Raw genomic sequence first — 19,961 nt, 5'->3', positions numbered from 1 at the left:
TATCTATAACTGAAGTGATCTGCTCTCTCTTCACAGTTTCTTTTCCTAAGTCCCTACCCTATAAATGCTTGAGTAGTTTTTTCTTAAAAGCTATTGAAATCATCCTAGAGACTTGCTTGTACCACTGAAAGAGATTCCTAGTAGCCTAAGTACAAAAGCCAACACATGAATAGTCAAGAGACCCTCTCTTGACATGAGCACATCTCCATGGTATATGTAGAGAAATTGTGTCAAATTGTATCAATGCTGTATCTTTGCTGAATACTTTTTACTCATAATTTTCTCCCTTTCTGATTTAATTGTCCATTTATTATCTCAATGCATATAATTCTCAGATCTATATATATCCAGTCCAAGGCTTTCTCCTCAGTTCCACTGAGTTGCTTGGACATTTTAAACTGGATATTCAGTAAGAATCTAAAACTTAACAAGTCCAAAAGTGAACTCATTATCCCTCTCCCAAAACCCATCATCTCTTCCAAACTTCCCTTTCTGACGAGGGCCCCACCATCCTTCTAATCACTTAGATCTATTATCTCATTGTCATCCTTCAAACCCTCACTCCTACCCATCTCACATCTCTCATCAGTTGATAAATCTTGACATTCTCAGTAGCTTCTCTCATATATGTTCCTTTTGCTCTATGGATGGCTACTACCCCTGTTCAGGGACTCACTACCTCTTGCCTAGATTTGCTACAGCAGTCTCAACTGATTTTCCAACTTCAAATTTCTTTCCATGCCAATCTATCCTCCACAGAGTTATCAAAGTGATTTTCCTAAATTGCAAATCTGAGCACATCACTTCCCTCCTTAGCAAACTTCAGTGGCTCCCTATTGTCTCTGGGATCAAATATAAGCTCCTTTGTTTATCTTTTACCTGCCTTTTCAACCTCATAGGAGGTAATTATACATTATCCTCCTGCCCACACAGGTTCAGCCAAACTAGCCTTTTTGTTTTTCCTCACTCCATCTTTCATCTTCATACCTTTGCACTGGTCATCCCCATGCCTGGAAGCAATTCTACTTTCTAACCACCTCTTAGAATCTTTTGTTTCCCTCAAAACTCTGTTTAAGAGACACCTAAATGAAGTCCCCAGCTGTTTGGGCTTCTCTTTAAAAATTTATGTCGTTATTTCTTTTGTGTATCTTTTATATGTATTTATGTGCCTATTATTTCCCCTGCTAAACTGTCGATCTCCTCTGACAGAATGCAAGCTCCCTAAAAACATAAACTTTCATTTTTATCTTTGCATCCCCAGAGCTTAGCACTGTGCCTGGCACATAGTAGGTCCTCAATAAATGCTTGATTAAAATTTTCTTGCCCTGATTCCACATTCACTAAGCAACCTTATGATTATTATTAATTTATTTCTTTATTTATAGCTAGAAACCAAGAAGGGGGTACCTTAGAAAACATTCAGTGGAAGGACATATCATTCTATAAATTAATAAGTTGCATTTCTGATTTACAAATCAGCATATTGTGAATTTGTGGCTCAGTCCTCTAGAGCCTAATTACTGCCTAGTAAAGTGATAAAATCAAGATTCTGAACCTGAAAAGTTGAGAACCAGACCTTAGATGGTGATGATATTATCAATAACAAGCAACCCCAAGAGGACAACCTGAAATAGGCTGCAAGTCTTTCCTACCTTTACTAGGTCTTAAATCATTTCCGTTTTATACCAGCCACCCTGATTTCAGATGACATCCCCCCAGGCATCATTCCCGTTTTAATTCGGGCTCTACCCTGGCTCTGAGGTCTTGATCCACTTATTTGCTTCCTACATCTTCATACTCACACATTGTTCACTGGTCTCTGGAATAAATTCCCCTTCACTGTTAATACTGGTGTAAGATCCCTGTCGTGCTATGCGTTGTTGACGTTCTGGCACATAACCTGGAGGAGGTGAGCTTCGGCCAGGGTTCTGGGAGCCTGTAGCATAAAAAGACAGTAAGTATTTTTGATAATAACCTTTGATAAAAGTTCAGAAAAATGAGCAGCAGGAAAAGAACAAGTGTGTCGTGGGGCAAGTGCAGAGTTTCCAACCCCTGAAGAAGGTTTATATATACCACAAGTTACAAGAACTACAATGGCTCCATAGACTAAAAAAGACTATAGCACAAATCTCTAAACTAGTCCCAGGTTTCCCTCAGTATTGCCATGGATTTCCCCAATATAACCTTTGGGACCTCAGCTCTCAGAAGCCAATCAAAAGTCTTATCCTAGCAAAAACACGAATCAGTCAATAAAGAAGGCATAAATAAGAGCTTAGACTGAGGTGTATGCCAAAATAAACTCTAGTGAACAAATTCTAATTGATAATCAAACCTAGATAGTATTTTCTAAAATTCTCAAACAAGAATAAAAATATCAAAATAGCATCCAAACTAAATTCAAACTGATGTAAGAAAATACAGTAGCTTGAAAGTAGCGTTAGAAATCATCATATCCAACTACAGGTAAGGAAACTGAGGCACAAAGAGGGGAAGTGACTTGACCAAGGTCACTCAGATGAGAAACTGGAGTTTGAAAAGAGGTCCAGAATTCTCTACCCGCTCCTTGTGACTTGAATCATTCAAATCTTTTGAGTACAACATAATTCCTAAACTGACAATATTCTCTTCTCTTAGGAAGAGCCTAGAAAAAAAAAATGACCAGTTCAGTACTTGGAAAGCAATAATAGAAATTTCATTACAATTTTCATTAATAGAGGAGGAGAGCTTGGCTCTTTACCCTGAAGGGGAATTCTTCTTCCCCTGATCAACTGCTACTTATTCCTTACCAAACCCTCAGCTCTGGATTACTCCTCCCATCTGCGTTTTGTTCTGAGCACCTGCTGAATGGAGTCAGAGAAGTATTGTAGCTGGGCCTAACTAGTTTTATTGAAAAGTCATGTTAACCAGTTAGAACTAGGGACTACCTTCAGCAAAGAAGTCCTTTTATTCTGTGCTAAATGATCCCCTATTTCAGTCCCCATAGATTCTACTCCAAAGCTTCTTTTCTTCCAGTGATCTATTAATTGCCAAATCTGATGGTCTTTTCTCAGTCCTCACCCTTCTCAACCTATCTGCTGCATGTGACATTATTGACCATCCTCTCCTCCCCTCCTGTCTTTTTTAAATTTTCTTTCTTTCTTTCTTTCTTTTTTTTTTTTTGGCTTTTTGGAGAGGGAAAGGTAGGGCAATTGGGGTTAAGTAACTTGCCCAAGGTCACACAGCTAGTTTTTGTGTTAAGTGTCTGAGGTCAGATTTGAACTTAGGTCCTCCTGACTCCAGGGCCAGTGCTCTATTCACTGCACCACCTAGCAGCCCCAACAAATTTTACAAATCTATGTATCTAGTCTGCTCTCTGGGCCAGCTATCTATTGGACTTTTCAAACTGAATATTCTAGAGACAACTGAAACTCTATGTCAAAATCTGAATCTATTACCTTTCTCCCAGGTCAATTCCCTGTTCTAAACTTCAACAGTTCTGTTGAAGTCACCCCCATTCTTCCTGTTTCCTAGATTTATAATCATTGGGCTTCCCTGGACTAGAGGTGGGGAACCTGTAGCCTCGAGCCACATGTGACCCTATAGGTCCTCAAGTGTGGCCCTCTGATTGAATCCAAGTTTCATAGAACAAATTCTTTTGCTAAGGAGATTAGTTCTGTGAAGTTTGGACTCAGTAAATGGGGTCGCACTTGAGGACCTAATGGGCTACATGTGGCCTCGAGGTTGCAGGTTCCCCATCTCTATGCATGAACTCTTCCCTCTCTCTTACTTCCTCCCCCTCTTTATCATCCCCAATTTCTCACTAATTTTCTATCTCTCCTTCACTACTGGCTGTTTGTATATTGTTTGCAAACATACCTCACCTACATCTCATACTCAACAAACCCTTACATCATTTGACAATTCCTGCTAGCTATCATCCAATATTTCTCCTCCCTTTTGTGGCTCAAGTCCTTGAGAAGGCTGTCTATCACTGCTATCTTCACCTCCACTCCTTCCGCTCTCTTTTTAACGTTCTACAATCTGGCTACCAGACTCGTTAGTCAACCGAAACCATACTCAAGTTAGTAATGATCTCCTGATTGCCAAATCTTATGGCCTTTCTCAGGTTTCATCCTTCTTGACCTCTCTGTGGTCTCTGACGCTGGTGATCACATTCTATTCCTGGATACTCTCTTCTTCAGGGTTTTGTGACACTGTTCTCTCCTGGTTCTCATCCTACCTATCTGACAATTCTTTCTGTCTCTTCATCCATATCACACCCACTAACAGTTGGGGTCCCCCAAAGCTCGATCCCAGGCCATTTTCTCTTCTCACTATACACTATTTCACTTGATGATTTCATTGGTTCCCATGGATTCAACTATCATCTCTATACATATGATTCTCAGATCTATATGTCTAGCCCTTCCCTCTTTCCTGACCTACAGTCTCATCTCCAAGTGCCTAACAGACACCTCAAACTTAATGTCCCATAGACATCTTAAACTTAACATCTCCAAAACTAAACTGATTGGGATGGCTAGGTGGCACAGTGAATAGAGTACCGGCCCTGGAGTCACAAGAACCTGAGTTCTTACTGTGTGACCTTGGGCAAGTCACTTAACCCCAATTGCCCTACCTTCCCCCCTCCAAAAAAAAAACCAAAAAAACAAACAAAAAAAACCTGAACTGATTTTCTTTCCTCCAAAATGCTCCTCTTTCTAGGTTTCCCACTACTGTTGAGTAAACTATCATCCTCCCAGTCACCCAGGCCCTCAATCTCAGTATCATCCTTGATTTCCTACTCTCTCTATTTTCAAGTCCTATTGACTTTTCCTTCATGACATCTCTCATAAAACCCCCTTTTCTCCTTTGATGTTGCTACCACCCTCGTACAGGCCCTCCTCACTGTACAACTAAACTAATGCAATAGCATCCTTGGACTGGCTTTTAATCCCTTCATAACTTGACTGTTTCCTACCTTTTCCAGTCTTCTTATGCCTTGTTTGCTTTCATATGCTCTTTAATCCAGCGGCACTGGCCTTGAGGTAACTAGGGGGGGGCACAGAGGAAAGAGTGCTGGGCCTAGGCTCAGGAAGACTTGAGTTCAGATCTAACCTCAGGCACTTACTATCTATCTGTGTGATCCTGGGCAAATCACTTTGCCTTTGTTTGCCTCAGTTTCCTCAACTGTAAAAATTGGGATAATGATAAAACAGATAGCAAATAGCACCTATGATTGTGAAGATCAAATTGGTTAATATTTGTAAAAAGTGGCTTAGCACAGTGCCTGACACATAGTAAATGCTATATAAATTATTATTCCCTTCCCTTTCTCTACCTTCCTTGCTCAAGACACTTCCACCTCTTGACTCCATGTATTTTCATTGATCATCCATCATGCCTGGAATGCTTTGCTTTTCCCACCTCTGCCTCCTGGCTTATTTCAAAATCTCAGCTAAAATTCAATATTCTATAAGAAGTCTTTCCTGATCCCCCTTAGTACTAGTGCCCTCCCTTGGAGATTACCTCTAATTTATTATTTTATTTTATAAATAAATAACACACAAAGACACACATAGTTTATACATACTTGACCTCATGTTGTCTCCCCCATTAGACTGTGAGTCCCTGAAAGCAAGGATTGTCTGTTTTCCTTTGTCTCTCTAGCTGTTAGCACAGTGCCTGGGACACAGCAAGTTCTTAATAAATGCTTACTGATTTAATTTGATTCATTTTTACATTCACATTTCTTGCTTCTATTCACAGTCACAACTTGATCCAGTATCTTATCATTTCTTACTTAGACTATTGCATTGGTCTTCTGGCCTTAAACTTCACTTCACTCCAATATGTTCTCTATACTACCACCAAAGGGATTTTCCTTAAGATCATATCTGACCACATCTCTTCCCTACTCAATCAAATCCAGTAGCTTTCTATTGTCTCTAGGATAAAATGTAAACTCCTCTGTTTAGCTTTTAAAGCCCTATATAATCTGGACCCAATCTGTTTTTACAGCCTCACTGTACATTACTCCTCCACCCAAATTCTATGATCCAGTTAAGCTGGCTTTCTCTGTTCTTCACATGACATTCCACCTCTCATTTCCATTGTCTTTCCACCTGCCATTCTCTATGCCTAGAATGCCCTCCCTCTACCTCACAGAATCCCTCTTTTCCTTTATAATGTAGCTCAAACACCATCAATCTACATAAAACCTTTCTTCATCTCCTCCACCTGCTTTGGGAGAGCCCTCCCACCTCCAAATTACCTTATCTTTATTTTAATTTATTCTGGATCTACTTATAGATGTACTTAAGTGTACATTTGAGTGTAGCAAGTTTCTTTCACTATATTATTAGCTCTACACAAACCTGGTTGTCCCTCTGAGTTCTTAATGAATGCTTGTTGATTGATAGTTAATATACAGCTGAGGAAAATGAAACTCAGTGAGGTTAAATGTGACTGGCCTGTGGTTGCCCAAGTAGTGAGTGGCCAAGTTCCTGTGACACCTAGGACAGTACTCTTTCTATGGTACTGTCTTCTCCGATGCAGACTCGGGGCCATCATCCTTTTCTCTCCAGATTCACTTTGTGCTTGTTACTGGCAGAGGAACACTGACTAGAGTTTCCTAATGAGGTACTGTAGAAGACAACCTCAGAGTCTTATGGAGGATTCTCCTGAGTAGGAACGTATGCTGTGATGGACTGAAGCTGACCACAGATGCCTGACAAGACCACCTCTGGCAACTTGACAACTAGGCTTCTTCTTTGTGAGTTGGACAGTTTGGGTCCAATGAGACATTTCGAGGCATGTCCTGCCTTTGGAGAAAGGCTTCTCTCTTAATTTCTGGTAAAAAAAACAAAACAGGACCTCTGGCACTAACATCTAGGTGGTAGTGCTATGGAAAATACAAGCTTGAAGGAGCCTGGAGAGCCTACAATTGCCTGGCTGATTTTGCTTTCTAAAAGCTACAGAGAGATTTCTATTGAGACTTCTTTTTCGGTTTGTAATATCCAGCTGAGCCTCACCATTATGATTAATGAATATTAGTTAAACATCAGAATGGCCCTCTAACCTACACTGTTCATTCTGCCCTATCTTCACCCCCTTCCTCACTAGCTCCTGACAGCTTACACACTTCTAACTAGCTCCTACAGTTTCTGAAGTGAAGATAAACACAAAACTGAAAATGCTCTAGAGTAATCTTGCTAATCAGATCTTAGTTTTTCCATTAACTTCCTCTGATAGACATTGGTTTAGGGAGACTTCCTTTTCCTGTCCACAGATGTTGGCCTGTGTACAATAACCCCTGGCCCGATGCCTATCAGATAGTAGCTGGTTCTCTGCAAGCCACAGCATGTATTGGAAAAAGTGAAAGTCCCTGAATGGAAATAAAAGCTCAAAAATCCTTTTGCCATTTTCTCCTAGGCTCTCTTGGGGTTGAAATGTGAGCCTCACATGAGCCAACCCTATCTCACTACCTGTAGATAACCTATTCCTTTCTCAAGATCTAACTCTAATGCTACTTCTTATTTATTTATTTTGCTTTTTGGAGGGCAATCTGGGATTGACTTGCCCAAGGTCACATGGCTAGTTTTTGTGTTAAGTGTCTGAGGCCAGATTTGAACTCCTCCTGACTCCAGGGCTAGTGCTCTATTCACTGTGCCACCTAGCCGCCCCACTGATGCTACTTCTTATATGAAACTTCCCATGATTATCCCAGGCAGAAGGACTCTACTGTCTGAATGCCTATGGTGTTTTATAATCAATTAAATGACAGTTTTATCACCTACTGCCTTATATCATAAATATTTACATATTGCCTTCCCTTCTCTACTAAACCATTTACTAGATCTTGCCTTGATGGCAAAGATGTCTTACACAAGTTTGTATCCTGCAGTGATTAGCATTAGCAGAATGCCTTCACTACTTCAATGGATCTGTGATTTCACTGATGTGAGTACTTCTCATTAGCACAGACTGCAAACCATCTTTTTTTTTTTTGAATTTTTAAAAAAAGCAATTAGGGTTAAGGAACTTGTTGAAGGTTACATGGCCAGTTATTATTTTTGTGTGGGTGCCGAGTATCTGAGGCCGGGACCAATCCTGGGTCTCCTGACACCGGGGTCGACTCTCTTACTCACTGCTCCACCTGGCCGCCCCTCTGCAAACCATCTTTAAGTTCTCATTCTATATAATGCTTAAACATGTTTTCTCACAGATTCTTTACTGAGGATTTAACAGTGTGCTGGAATTTTTCTGTTTGATCATTCTACATTTTATAAGTGCAATGTTTGAGCTGTCCATCAGTTATTTTTAAATGTTTTAAACAAATATTTTGATTCTTTTTTTTCTTACATTACTGTTATTTTCCAATGACTTTTCTTCCTCACTCCAAAAGAACCTTTCTTTATAACAAAGAAGTACATCTAAGCAAAACAAAACAAATTTTTTTTGCTTTTTTTTTGGAGGGGGGAGGGTAGGGCAATTGGGGTTAAGTGACTTGCCCAAGGTCACATGGCTAGTTTTTGTGTATGTGTGTCAAGTGTCTGAGGCCAGATCCGAACCCAGGTCCTCCTGACTCCAGGGCTGGTGCTCTACTCACTGCACCACCTAGCTACCCCAAAATAACTCTTATGTGTAGATCACTGCCAAAAATATGGTGTATCCCATTTATGTTCAGGATGTGTATCTCCATTGCCATTTGGGTTACCAATAATTCTTACTCTTCAGGGATCATGGTTTCCAGGACTTGTGGTTATGTAGTATCATCAAAACTATGGTGTTAAAAAGCTGAATTGGTGTGTCAGGGAGCAGCCTAGAATCACTAAAAGCACTACACAGTTTCCTAAATGTAATCTAGGCCACTTTCCCTCAGTTCTCAGCCCACTGTCTTCATCTGCAGTGGCTTTCTTAGATAGACATACTAACTCAAAGGATTGTTCATCCAGCTGCTTATCAGTATGGACAACATGCATTCTCTATCCATTTGGGCTTTTTTGACATTCTATAACATTCTGGGGTTGGATGCAATAAGCACATCATCTGCACACAAGAGCATCTAGAGACCTCACCATCTCTGAGAAATCTCTGACTGTCTCAGATACCTCTTAAAGGAAAATGCCTTTAGCAAATGCCAGTCTCCTTGTTACATACCTTGCCTGGCATGAATAACTGGAAATTCACTGAACAGAGTTCCCTCTATGGCTGCATTTATCAAAGAATTCTTTATGATTGTAATACATACAGATACCTTGTTGGAGAAGAGCCTTTACAGCTGTATTTTGCTCTACCAAAGTCAAAAGCATTTTTTGGAATTAATAAACAAAAGTATGAGCCTGCATTTTTTACACTTTTCAGACAATTTTATGAATATGAGGAGACAGAACATTTTCTGCAAATGCTTCCCTGTTATTTTCTCATATTTTCACCATGGCTACCCACAAATTATCTACAATTCATTATCTTATAAAAATGAGAGAAGTAGATGTCCTCTCGATTTCCTCTTTTTGGAAACAGTATCATCTCTGATATTTTCCTATTCTTTTGATATCTTCCCCTCACTAAGATATCTTGCAAAATGACCCTTCAATGCTTCAGGATTGCATCCAGCCAGATTTCCTCTGTTGCATATACTTCGTTTGATCTAAAAGCTCTTCCTTAATTAGACCTAACTAACATTTATACTTCTTCAAGTGATACGCTGAGCACTGATGTAGATGTTAAGACTTTACATGTGTTGGTTCCACTACCATTAAAAATGAAAATCAATCAGTATAAAAAAGTTGTTCCATTTTCCAGTTATTTATTATCTTTCTGCCAGTTTCTGCTCTGCATATTCCTTGGATGACCTGATAGCAAGTGTCTGCAACCTTGTATTTAACCCCCATTTTTCACTATTTTTTGATTATGCTTATGATCTTCTACTTTCCTCTTCCACGGTAAATTTATACCTTAAACTGGCATGTCTTTGATGGTCTCTTCTTTCTATCTGACAAGAAGATCAACTATTTGGTGGCTGAGCTTGTCTTTGAGATTATTTGGTTTATTCAGGGATATAACTGCTTTATTTATCCTTTATTCATCCTTTCATTAAGGGGATTTGCTCTGTGAAGTTTGGATTTAGTCAAAGGGTTGCACTTGAGGACCTAAGAGTGCCACATGTGGCCTCAAGGCCACAGGGTCCCCCACTCCTGTGTCAAGTATTGTGCTAAGTGCTGGGAATATAAATAAGAAAAAAAAAAACAGCCTTTTTCTTCAGGGAGTCTATAATTTAATGGGGGACAACAATATATGAAAGGAAGCTGCAAAGCTGGAGAAGGCATGATGTTCCCTAGAGTCAATACCAAGTAAAAAATTTCAAGTTCAGAAGTACAAGACAAGGGAGGAAAGGTTAGATTGCAGATTGTCTGAAAAATGGGATCTTACTAGACTGTAAACTCAATATGATGCAAAAGTATAAATGTGACAGCGAATAAAAGCTAATGTGCTATTAGGCTACTTAAGAGATGAATAGTGTCTGGGACTAAGGAGGTGATATTCTTCCATCACATGAACATGTTTAGCTCTGAAGTTCTGTAAGGGGCATTTTAGGAAGGCTACTGGACGCTCTCCACTTTATCCAAAAAGGGTGAACAGGATGGTGAGATGCTTCAAGATCATTATCTTATCAGTTGAAATAAAGGGGTGCTTAGCCTGGAGAAAAGAACATTTTATGGGACGTGATAACTGTTTTTTCAAATATTTTAAAAGCTGTCAGCTGGAAGAAACATTACACGTGCGCTGCATAGTCCCAGAAAGCAAAACAAGGAGTAGTGGAAAGAAGTTGCAGACAGACTTAAGCTTGATGTGAGGAGAAATTTCCTCACAATCAGACCTATCCAAAAGTGGAATCAGCTGCCTCAGGAGATGATGGGCTCCCCCTCAGAGGATGTCTTCAAGGAAAAGCTAAATTTCATTTGTTGTAGATATTTATAAGGGACTCTTGCCCAGGTATGGTGAAGTCAGGTAGCCTTTGAGGTTTCTTCCATGTCTGAGACTGTGTGAACATATGGCAAGAATGATGGACAAGGAGTGGACAATCCCAGGCCTGTACTTGAATCTATGAAATGTGAACAAGATCTAGATTCAGAGATTTATGGGACAATATAAGAGTCACACAGGTGAAAAAGGTATTGATAGGATGCAATGTGTACCAATGGAGAGAGGACCCACATTGTAGAAATTATGGATCTCTGTAAGTATACTTTTACTTTTTAACTTTCTTAGAATCAATAGCTTGTTTTAGTGGGTAAATTTAAAGTGGCTATAACTACATCTGATGTTTCTTTTCATTTTTAGGCTTTTTATGGACCAAGTTTTGCTCTGATATGTACTCATGGTATAGCAGTGGTTTTAGGTTCTTGACAATTATAAAAGAGGAACATAAGCTATGGCAAATTCTACAAAGTTAGAAAGTCTCAGGGCAGCGAGGTGGCACAGTGAATAAAGCACTGGCCCTGGAGTCAGGAGGACCTGAGTTCAAATCCAACCTCAGACACTTGACACACTTACCAGCTATGTGACCCTGGGCAAGTCACTTAATTCCAATTGCCCTATCTTCCCCCCTCAAAAAAAAAAGTCTTTGGGCACATTTCTAGCATCAGGATGAGTCTCCTGACTGAGGAATCACCTAATTACGTATAAAGAGACTCATCATCAATATGATGGCCCTAATTTAGTAACTGGTTCTTGACCGTGACAACTTATAAAACACAGGAAAAAAATTTTTTTTTAAAGATTTGTTTTTAAAACTTTGAATTCCAGATTTTTTCCCCTTCTTCCCTCCTCACCTACCCCCACTGGGAAGATAAACAATTCAATATAGGTTGTACACGTGTAGTCATCTAAATTGTTTCCATAGTAGTTATATTGTGAAAGACTATATTTCCTCTCCATCCTATCCCTCCCTCCACTTATTCTATTTTCTCCTTTGACCCTGTCCCTTTTCAAAAATGTTTGCTTCTAACTACCCTCTCCCCCAATCTACTCTCCCTTCTATCATCCCCCCTCTTATCCCCTACCCCCCTATTTTCCTGTAGGGTAAGATATCCAATTGAGTGTATATGTTATTCCCTCCTTAAGCCATATTCAATGAGAATAAGGTTGTCCCATTCATTCCCTTTCACCTTTCTGCTCTTCTCGTCCATTGTAACAATTTTCTCTTGGCTCTTTTATATGAGATAATTTACCCTAATCTATCTCTCCCTTTCTCCTTCTCCCAATTAATTCCTCTCTCACCTCTTAATTTTATTTTTTAGATATCATCCCTTCATATTCAACTCATCCTCTGCCCTCTATGTATACATGAACATACATATGCCCACACTCACATATATATTTGTACACACATACACCCTCTTATACATACATATATATGTACGTATACATATATATTCCCTTCAAATATCCTCATGCTGAGAAAAGTCTTATAAGTTACAATTATCATTTTTCCATGTAGGAATGTAAATAGTTCAACTTCAATAAGTTCCTTATGATTTCTTTTTCCTATTTACCTTCTCATGCTTCTTGTTTTTGAAAGTCAAATTTTCTGTTCAGCTCTGGTTTAGAATGCTTGAAAATCCTCTATTTCATTGAATGACCATATTTTCCCCTGTAGCATTATACTCAGTTTTGCTGGGTAGGTGATTCTTGGTTTTAGTTCTAGCTCCTTTGAACTATGGAATATCATATTCCAAGCCCTGTGATCCCTTAATGTAGAAGCTGCTAGGTCTTGTGTTGTCCTGATTGTGTTTCCACAATACTCAAATTGTTTCTTCCTGACTGCTTGCAGTATTTTCTCCTTGACCTGGGAACTCTAGAATTTGGCTGTAATATTCCTAGGAGTTTTCTTTTTGGGATCTTTTTCAAGAGGCAATCAATGAATTCTTTCAATTTATATTTTGCCCTCTGGTTCTAGACTATCAGGGCAATTTTCCTTGAGAATTTCTTGAAAGATGATGTCTGGGCTCTTTTTTTGATCACAGCTTTCAGGCAGTTCAATAATTTTTAAACTATCTCTCCTGGACCTATTTTCTAGGTCAGTAGTTTTTCCAGTGAGATATTTCACACTGACTTCTATTTTTTCATTTGTTTGGATCTGTTTTATAGTATCTTGATTTCTCATAAAGTCATTAGCTTCCAACTGCTCCAATCTAATTTTGAAGGAGTTATTCTCTTCAGTGAGTTTTTGAAATTCCTTTTCCATCATGCAAATTTGGCTTTTTGGGCCTCTTTTGCCACTTGAGTTAGTCTATTTTTTTTTGTAAAGCAATTGGGGTTAAGTAACTTGCTCAAGGTTACATGGCCAGTTATTTTGTGTGGGTGTTAAATATCTGAGGCCGGAACCAAGCCCGGGTCTCCCAACTCTGGGGCCGGCGATCTTACTCACTGTGTCACCTGGCCACCCCCAAATGAGATTATATTTGTTTTTGTTTTTTTGGGGGAGAGTGCAATTGGGGATAAGTGACTTGCCCAAGGTCACACGGCTAGTCTTTGTGTTAAGTGTCTGAGGTTGGATTTGAACTCAGGTCCTCCTGACTCCAAGGCTGGTGTTCTATTCACTGTGCCACCTAGCCGCCCCGAGTTAGTCTATTTTTTAAGGTGTTATTTTCTTCAGTGTATTTTTGGGTCTCCTTTAGCAGGCTGTTGCCTCGTTTTTCATGATTTTCTTGTACCATTCTCATTTCTCTTCCCAATTTCTCCTCCATTTCTCTTACTTGATTTTCAAAATCCTTCTTGAGCTCCTCCATGGCCTGTAACCAGTTCATATTTTTTTGGAAGCTTTTGATGCTGGAGTTTTGATCTCACTGTCTTCCTCCCGTTCCATGCTTTGATCCTTTTTGTCCCCTAAAAAGGATTCTATGGTCTGTTTGTGCTTCCTCTGCTTGCTCATATTGCCAGCCAATTACTTGACTTTTGAGCTCTTTGCCTCAGTAGAACTCTGTTTCCAGAACGGAGAAAGCTTTGTCCCAAATAGCTGGGGTTTTTGCAGCTGCTGGAGCTATCAGGAGGGTGCCCTCTCTACAGCTCCCACAAGCTCTGGCTCACTGGCCACACACCCCAGGACCACCACCCAAGACTGTGATCCAGATCCAAGCAGGTTAAAGCAAAAAGTGATTACCCTCTGAATGGTCACTTGGTCCGCCTACAATCTGCAGGCCAGGAGCTCCTGAGGCAGCCACTCAGCAGGGCTGCACAGCTGCTGCGCCTCCACTGCTTCTCACCTTGGGGGCAGGGGCCAGACAGCGCTCCATCCCCCCATTCCAACAGTTCCACACTGACCTTTTACTTTGTCTTTGGTGTTTATGGGTTGAGAAGTCTGGAAACAGCCACAGCTGCTGGTGATTAATTTCCTGAAGTCTGCTCTGGCCACCGCTGGTTGGAGCCACCCTTGGGCCAGAATCATATGGCTCATGCAGGACTGACTTGGCTCCCAGCTCAGTGCAATAGACCAGGCTGCCTTCAGTGGGAGATTTGTTTCTCTCTGTCTCTTTGTGGGTTCTATAGCTCTAAAGTTTGTTTAGAGTAATTTTTTTACATGTACTGAAAGTGGTGGGAGCCAGAGCCCATGCCAAGTTTGTGCTTCTACTCTGCCATCTTGGCTGCCTCTAGGAAAAATTTTCAATGGCCCTTAACTCCATGTTTTCTTCTGCCCTCATGGCAACATTTGAGAGGTAAAAACAAGGCAAAGAGTTCTAAGATTAATAGTTTCCTAGTTTATATAAAAACATTAAGTACCAGCAAACTGAAATATCACTGGAAGGAGTGAACTACATCAATACTGACATTCTCATGATAAATGAAACCAGAGCACAAAGAAACTGCAGTTAAATTGAAGGGATGGCTCATAGGCTCTCCTAAGCCAGGGGTGGGGAACCTGCAGCCTTGAGGCCATATGTGGCCTTCTAGGTCCTTGGGTATGGCATTCTGACTGAGTGCAAATTCTACAAAACAAATTCTTTTATTAAGGGGATTTGTTTGTGAAGTTTGGATTCAGTCAAAGGACCATACTTGAGGACCTAGAGGGTCATATGTGGCCTCGAGGCTGCAGGTACCCCACCTCTGTCCTAAGCAAATAAAGAAATGAGAACATCTGGTTTCACTGAACCTTCCAGAGGCAGCAAGAAACCTCTGGTACTCCCTCTGACATGCACTACCTATTCAACTCTGGACAAATCACTGAACTTCTCAGTGTCCGAGGCAATTCTCTAACACTATAAATTGCAGAAAATGTGCCACCTTGAATGTGCAGAACAAATCTTCTCACCTAGGAATTTCTCATAACAATGAAAACATAGGACCAGTCCCAGTCCCTACCATACTTTGCTTAGCCTGCTTTGCAGTATTCATGAGGAACATAAGCAAAAAGATCACCATGAAGATAACTACACCTTATGAGCTAACATTTGATTCAGAGGTTACGAAGGTAAAGAATATTTTAAGAACTTGACAAGTGCCTTCAAACTAAGCCAATCTATGTTCTGATACTCAGTGACTTCAATGTAAAGGTAGACATGTTGAGGATTGTTCAAAGTATGTTGGAAAATATAGTTCAGGTTTAAGAAATGAAGATGTCAAAGAAGGCTTATACTAATATAGATCACAAATATTTTAAGAAGAGAGCAAGAAGGTACTAGTGACAAAAGCCTTAACCCTGAAGCAAAAGCACCCCTTCCAGAGCCTGAGATGACTTGAAAAGGGAGTAGGGTAGTGGTACCCTCTCCTGAATTGGCTTACTGATAACACAACCACCAATTACTCATGAACCTTAGAGAACTTAGAGAAAACTAATGCTCACATACATGCTTTCAGTTCAGCAGTGATTGCTTAAAGTCAAGAAACTGCTAGATAAGCAAAAGTTCAGTGACGTTCATTCTGCACCTCCCTCAGGAAGTAAGCCACTTCTAGACAAGGTCGGCAACAGGCCCAAAGAGAAACTTTGCAGAAAGCAGTCAGGTTCCCCTAGTTTTCTGGAAGAGCTAGAGGGTTTCTCTTTCAGCTTAAGCTACAGAGTAGGCTAGTATCTGAGTCTAACTCTGAGTAGTACTGGCTTTAAGTTTTGTTTTATATAAGTAATGCCAAGCACTAGTTTTAAAAAAAAATTTAAATAAGCTTTTTTTTATTATGCACTTGAGAAACATCAAGAAACATAACATACAAAGAAGAGAAAAGGAAGATTGCATATGAAACAATGAATCTATCAGGCACAGCTTTTTAAAAAAAATATACATCTGGGGAGGCTAGGTGGTGCAGCAAATAGAGCACTGGCCCTGGAGTCAGGAGGACCTGAGTTCAAATCCAGCCTCAGACACTTAACACAAAAACTAGCCGTGTGACCTTGGGCAAGTCACTTAACCCCAACTGCCCTCCAAAAAATATATATATATATATCCACTTTAACGTGGTAGTACCACAAATGCCCTTCTTGTCTGTTTCTCTGAAGCTTCCTTTTGCTTTCTTCTGTATATTTTTTACATGTTCCATTGACATTTTTTTCTTTCATATTAATTTCCCTAATTCTTACAACATTCCCCTTTTTTGTAATAAATAAATATAATTAAGAAAAACAAATTTGTATTCACAGACACTACTTCATTACTTTTTCATAATAGACTCAGAAGAAAAATTGTCTTGGAGAGAACTGAAACACCTATAGGTACAGGTTGTCCAGTAAACAACTGAAAAGGGGCGAGGTTTCTTATACATATTACACAATCCCAGAAATAGGTCTGGTCACTCAGACTCCAGGAATCTAGCCCCAAAGACTGAATTCTACTGAGTGATAAGTTTCAGTATGTTATTTTTTTCCACAGAGATATGTTAGGTTTTTTCCCGTTGAAATCTAGCTCCCTTTCTGACTATTGTATTGAACAACAGACATTTAACAAAAAACACCCAAACCAACAGAATCCTTCCCTAAGTGCTCTGATATGAAAATCTCTAAAAATTTCATCTATAAGTATTTTTCTTGGGGGAGTAAAGACATTCAAAGTTCCTAAGTGATATGTGGGATTGGAACCCAAATGACCAGATTCCATCTCTTTCATGACAAGTACCTAAATCCTTCAAGGTAAGAACTGTTAGGAAGTATAGTCAGTGAAACTGTTGAGGAAGAGAGAGGCAGAGCCAAGATGGTAGATCAGAGGTAACCCAGGTGAATTCTCTTAACGTTCTGCTCTAAACAACTTTAAAATAATGCCTCAAATCAAATTTGGAGAGGAAGAAACAACAAAAGGTCATGGTGACATATTTTTTCCAGTCTAAGAAAATCTGGGAGGTGGACACTACTGTAGAAGACTGTCTGTGGCAACAGTGGCTATAGCAGCAGCTTCAGGAGCTCTCAGCCCAGAGATTATAAAGAGGTCTGACAACTGGTCAGAAAGAGATTACAGACCCTTTGGCAGCACTGGGTGTAATTAGCACTGACTGGCAACTCTACTACTCGTATACAGTTCTGGGTCGCAGTGGAGAGAAGTGCTGGAGGTCAGGTCAAAAGGGAGCAAGGGTCCTTGTCACAATTCCAAGGCAAAGAGTACACTAGCACTGTGGCTACAGGAGACTAGGCATCCTTCCTAGGTAAAGACCAAAAGAGGAGTGACCACACCCTCTCCCAGGATAATGTCACATTGGAAGCACCAAAAACTTGCAGATCCCCAGAACTAGCTCTGAAAACAGTGGCATGAAAAAGCTGGAAATTTGAGACAATGCCCTACTCTCAACCTCCACCCAAGGTGAACAGAGCCCTTTTCTCACATAAAGTTTAAGGTCAAGAAACAGGCTGGAAAAATGAGTAAACAATGAAACTGTTGAGGGGAAAAAAAAAGAGGCAATACCGTGGAAGAAGAGAAGGCAAAAGAGACCAAGAGGGTCTTTTGAAGAGAGAGAGGGGCAAGAAAAGCAGATAAGGGGGATGGTGGGAACAAGTGTCAAAAAAGTGGGCAAGAGGAACAAAGAAGAGGGCAGAGGGAAAGGAAAGAGAGAGTACAGAGAAGGTGAAGAAGAGGAGTTACTTACTGACAGAGAGATGCCTGTTTCTGGGCTCCGGCGGCTGATAGATGGTATTTACATCCCCCATAGACTGGGAAGCTTTGATCCGGACCTGCTTGGGCACTCCAAGATGGGGGGAAGAACTGGTCTGAAAGGATAAAAGGAAAAGATTGAAACAAGATTTTAAGAAATAGGGAATGCAAAGATTTCTCTACCTTGAAATCAACTTTCTCAGACTGTGGAAGCCTATATTCACAATGATTTTGGTGGGTTCTCAACATATAATCTAACCTTACTTTCCCCAAAAAACTTGTTCCTCAGTCTTGGCAAATCATTTGCTACTCAATGTGGTCTAATGACCTCAATGGCACATAGGCACTGGTACATAGTGTCCCATTTTAAAAAATGGAGCCTTAGCCATGGAGATATAATAGGCATAGTTCCTATGAAGGACTGTAGGAAGAAAGATCTATAAATCCCTCTTCAGCAAATGTTGCACAGGGCCTGAAGAAAGGAGCAAAGTTACTTTAAACATCTGAGTTATCTGCCAGGCAGTGCAGAAAAGTAGGAACCAAATTCCTAAAGATCCACTCAAAATTAACTCCTCAGCCAGTCACTCTTTAATAAAAATGAAAGAAGGATCTTAGTTATTCCATATTGGTGGCACTTACATGTCAATCATGCTTAATACAGAGAAGAGCTGTTTTAGGAAACATTCTTCAGTAGATCAGTGGGCCAGGAGGCTTGGAAGCATCACTAATAATTTAGCCCATGTTTCCAAAATCATTTCAGGTAGGACTAATATAGGCTTTGAGCAACCCAAATTTCCCTATAAGGTACCCACAGATGAACTGGGAAAGAAGGCAGAGAAAGATAGCAAATAGAAGAGAAACCAGCCACAATGAAGGCAGAAGAACTGGGCTCACATAAACTGGGACTATCTTACTGAATAGTCTACATTTCTGGGGGTACATGTCCTTACAAGCACCTAATACACAATTCCTGCCTTTGCACAACTGTACATTTTCTTCTTCTTCTTTTTGGAGGGGAGTGGACAGGGTAACTAGGGGTAAGTGACTTGCCCAAGGTCATGTGTCTAGTACGTTTTAAGTGTCTGAGGCCAAATTTGAACTCAGGTCCTCCTGACTCCAGGGCCAGTGCTCTCTATTCACTGTGCCACCTAGCTGCCCCAACTATACATTTTCAAGGAAAAAAAAGAAACTAAAGATCCAGGATTCCTCAATTCTAGTTGCTCTGATTAACAAGATCACTAACCTAGATAGCAGAAAAAGTCTTCCAGAAAGAATAGCTATAAGAGTCTCAGGTTATCAAACCCTAAAAATATGGCAATAGCAAAGCTCCTGAACTGAGGTCATATAATTCTGGAGCATTTACCCCACCCTGTCCGCTCTCTCTCTTTGGCAAATGGTCCTTCACCCACTGAGTCCTATCCTAGCCCTACAGTACCAAGGAGAAACCATTGGTCATGAGTTTAAAAAGATTCTGTTTCTTTTATGAATTCTGGTTAATTGTGCCTCCCTTAGCCTAGGTCTATGGCCCCCATATTCTAATCCTGCTTCCTGCATATCCTGCAGTCCCAGAAAGGCAACCCTAGCTCTGGCCTCACCCTTGAGAGTCTGTTTTCCTAAGACCCAGGAAGTCCTTCTGGCTCAAGTCCACCAAGATCCACCCTGGGTCTGGGACCAAACTGTAGGGAAAGGGCAACCCAAGCAGAAGCAGAGACAGCCTTATGTCTGGAAGTTGAACAGCCACTGGGAGGAGAGTTCACTCTTATTCCAGCAAACACAAATCAAACTTGAGCTGCCCCTCTTGGGCCACTTGCAGGGTCTCTCTCTGGGTCTTCTGATATATGAGAAAGAAAAGTGAGAAGGCTCTACTCTGGAGCCATCCTTGGGTTACGATTATTGAGGATTCTGCCTTTCCTCACA

The 19,961-nt window shown here is 40.4% G+C and overlaps 1 protein-coding gene across 2 annotated transcripts in view; it reads right to left on the bottom strand.

The window, feature by feature from the left end:
• Window positions 1-19,961, bottom strand: part of MAP3K3 (mitogen-activated protein kinase kinase kinase 3) — a 112,766-nt gene that overhangs the window by 36,532 nt on the left and 56,273 nt on the right. For both annotated transcript variants that reach the window (XM_069076250.1, XM_069076251.1), the window contains 2 exons: window positions 18,040-18,160; window positions 1,803-1,936 (listed from right to left, as the gene is read on the bottom strand). In XM_069076250.1, the coding sequence (XP_068932351.1) occupies window positions 1,803-1,936; window positions 18,040-18,160 (255 nt within the window). The remainder of the gene's footprint in view (window positions 1-1,802; window positions 1,937-18,039; window positions 18,161-19,961) is intronic.

Source organism: Petaurus breviceps, unplaced genomic scaffold (assembly GCF_028583685.1).
Source record: "Petaurus breviceps papuanus isolate PSGF00001 unplaced genomic scaffold, PetGlider_PUasm1.0 90925, whole genome shotgun sequence".
In the NCBI taxonomy this organism is placed as follows: domain Eukaryota; kingdom Metazoa; phylum Chordata; class Mammalia; order Diprotodontia; family Petauridae; genus Petaurus; species Petaurus breviceps.
This window is presented reverse-complemented; position numbering and strand designations above follow the sequence as displayed.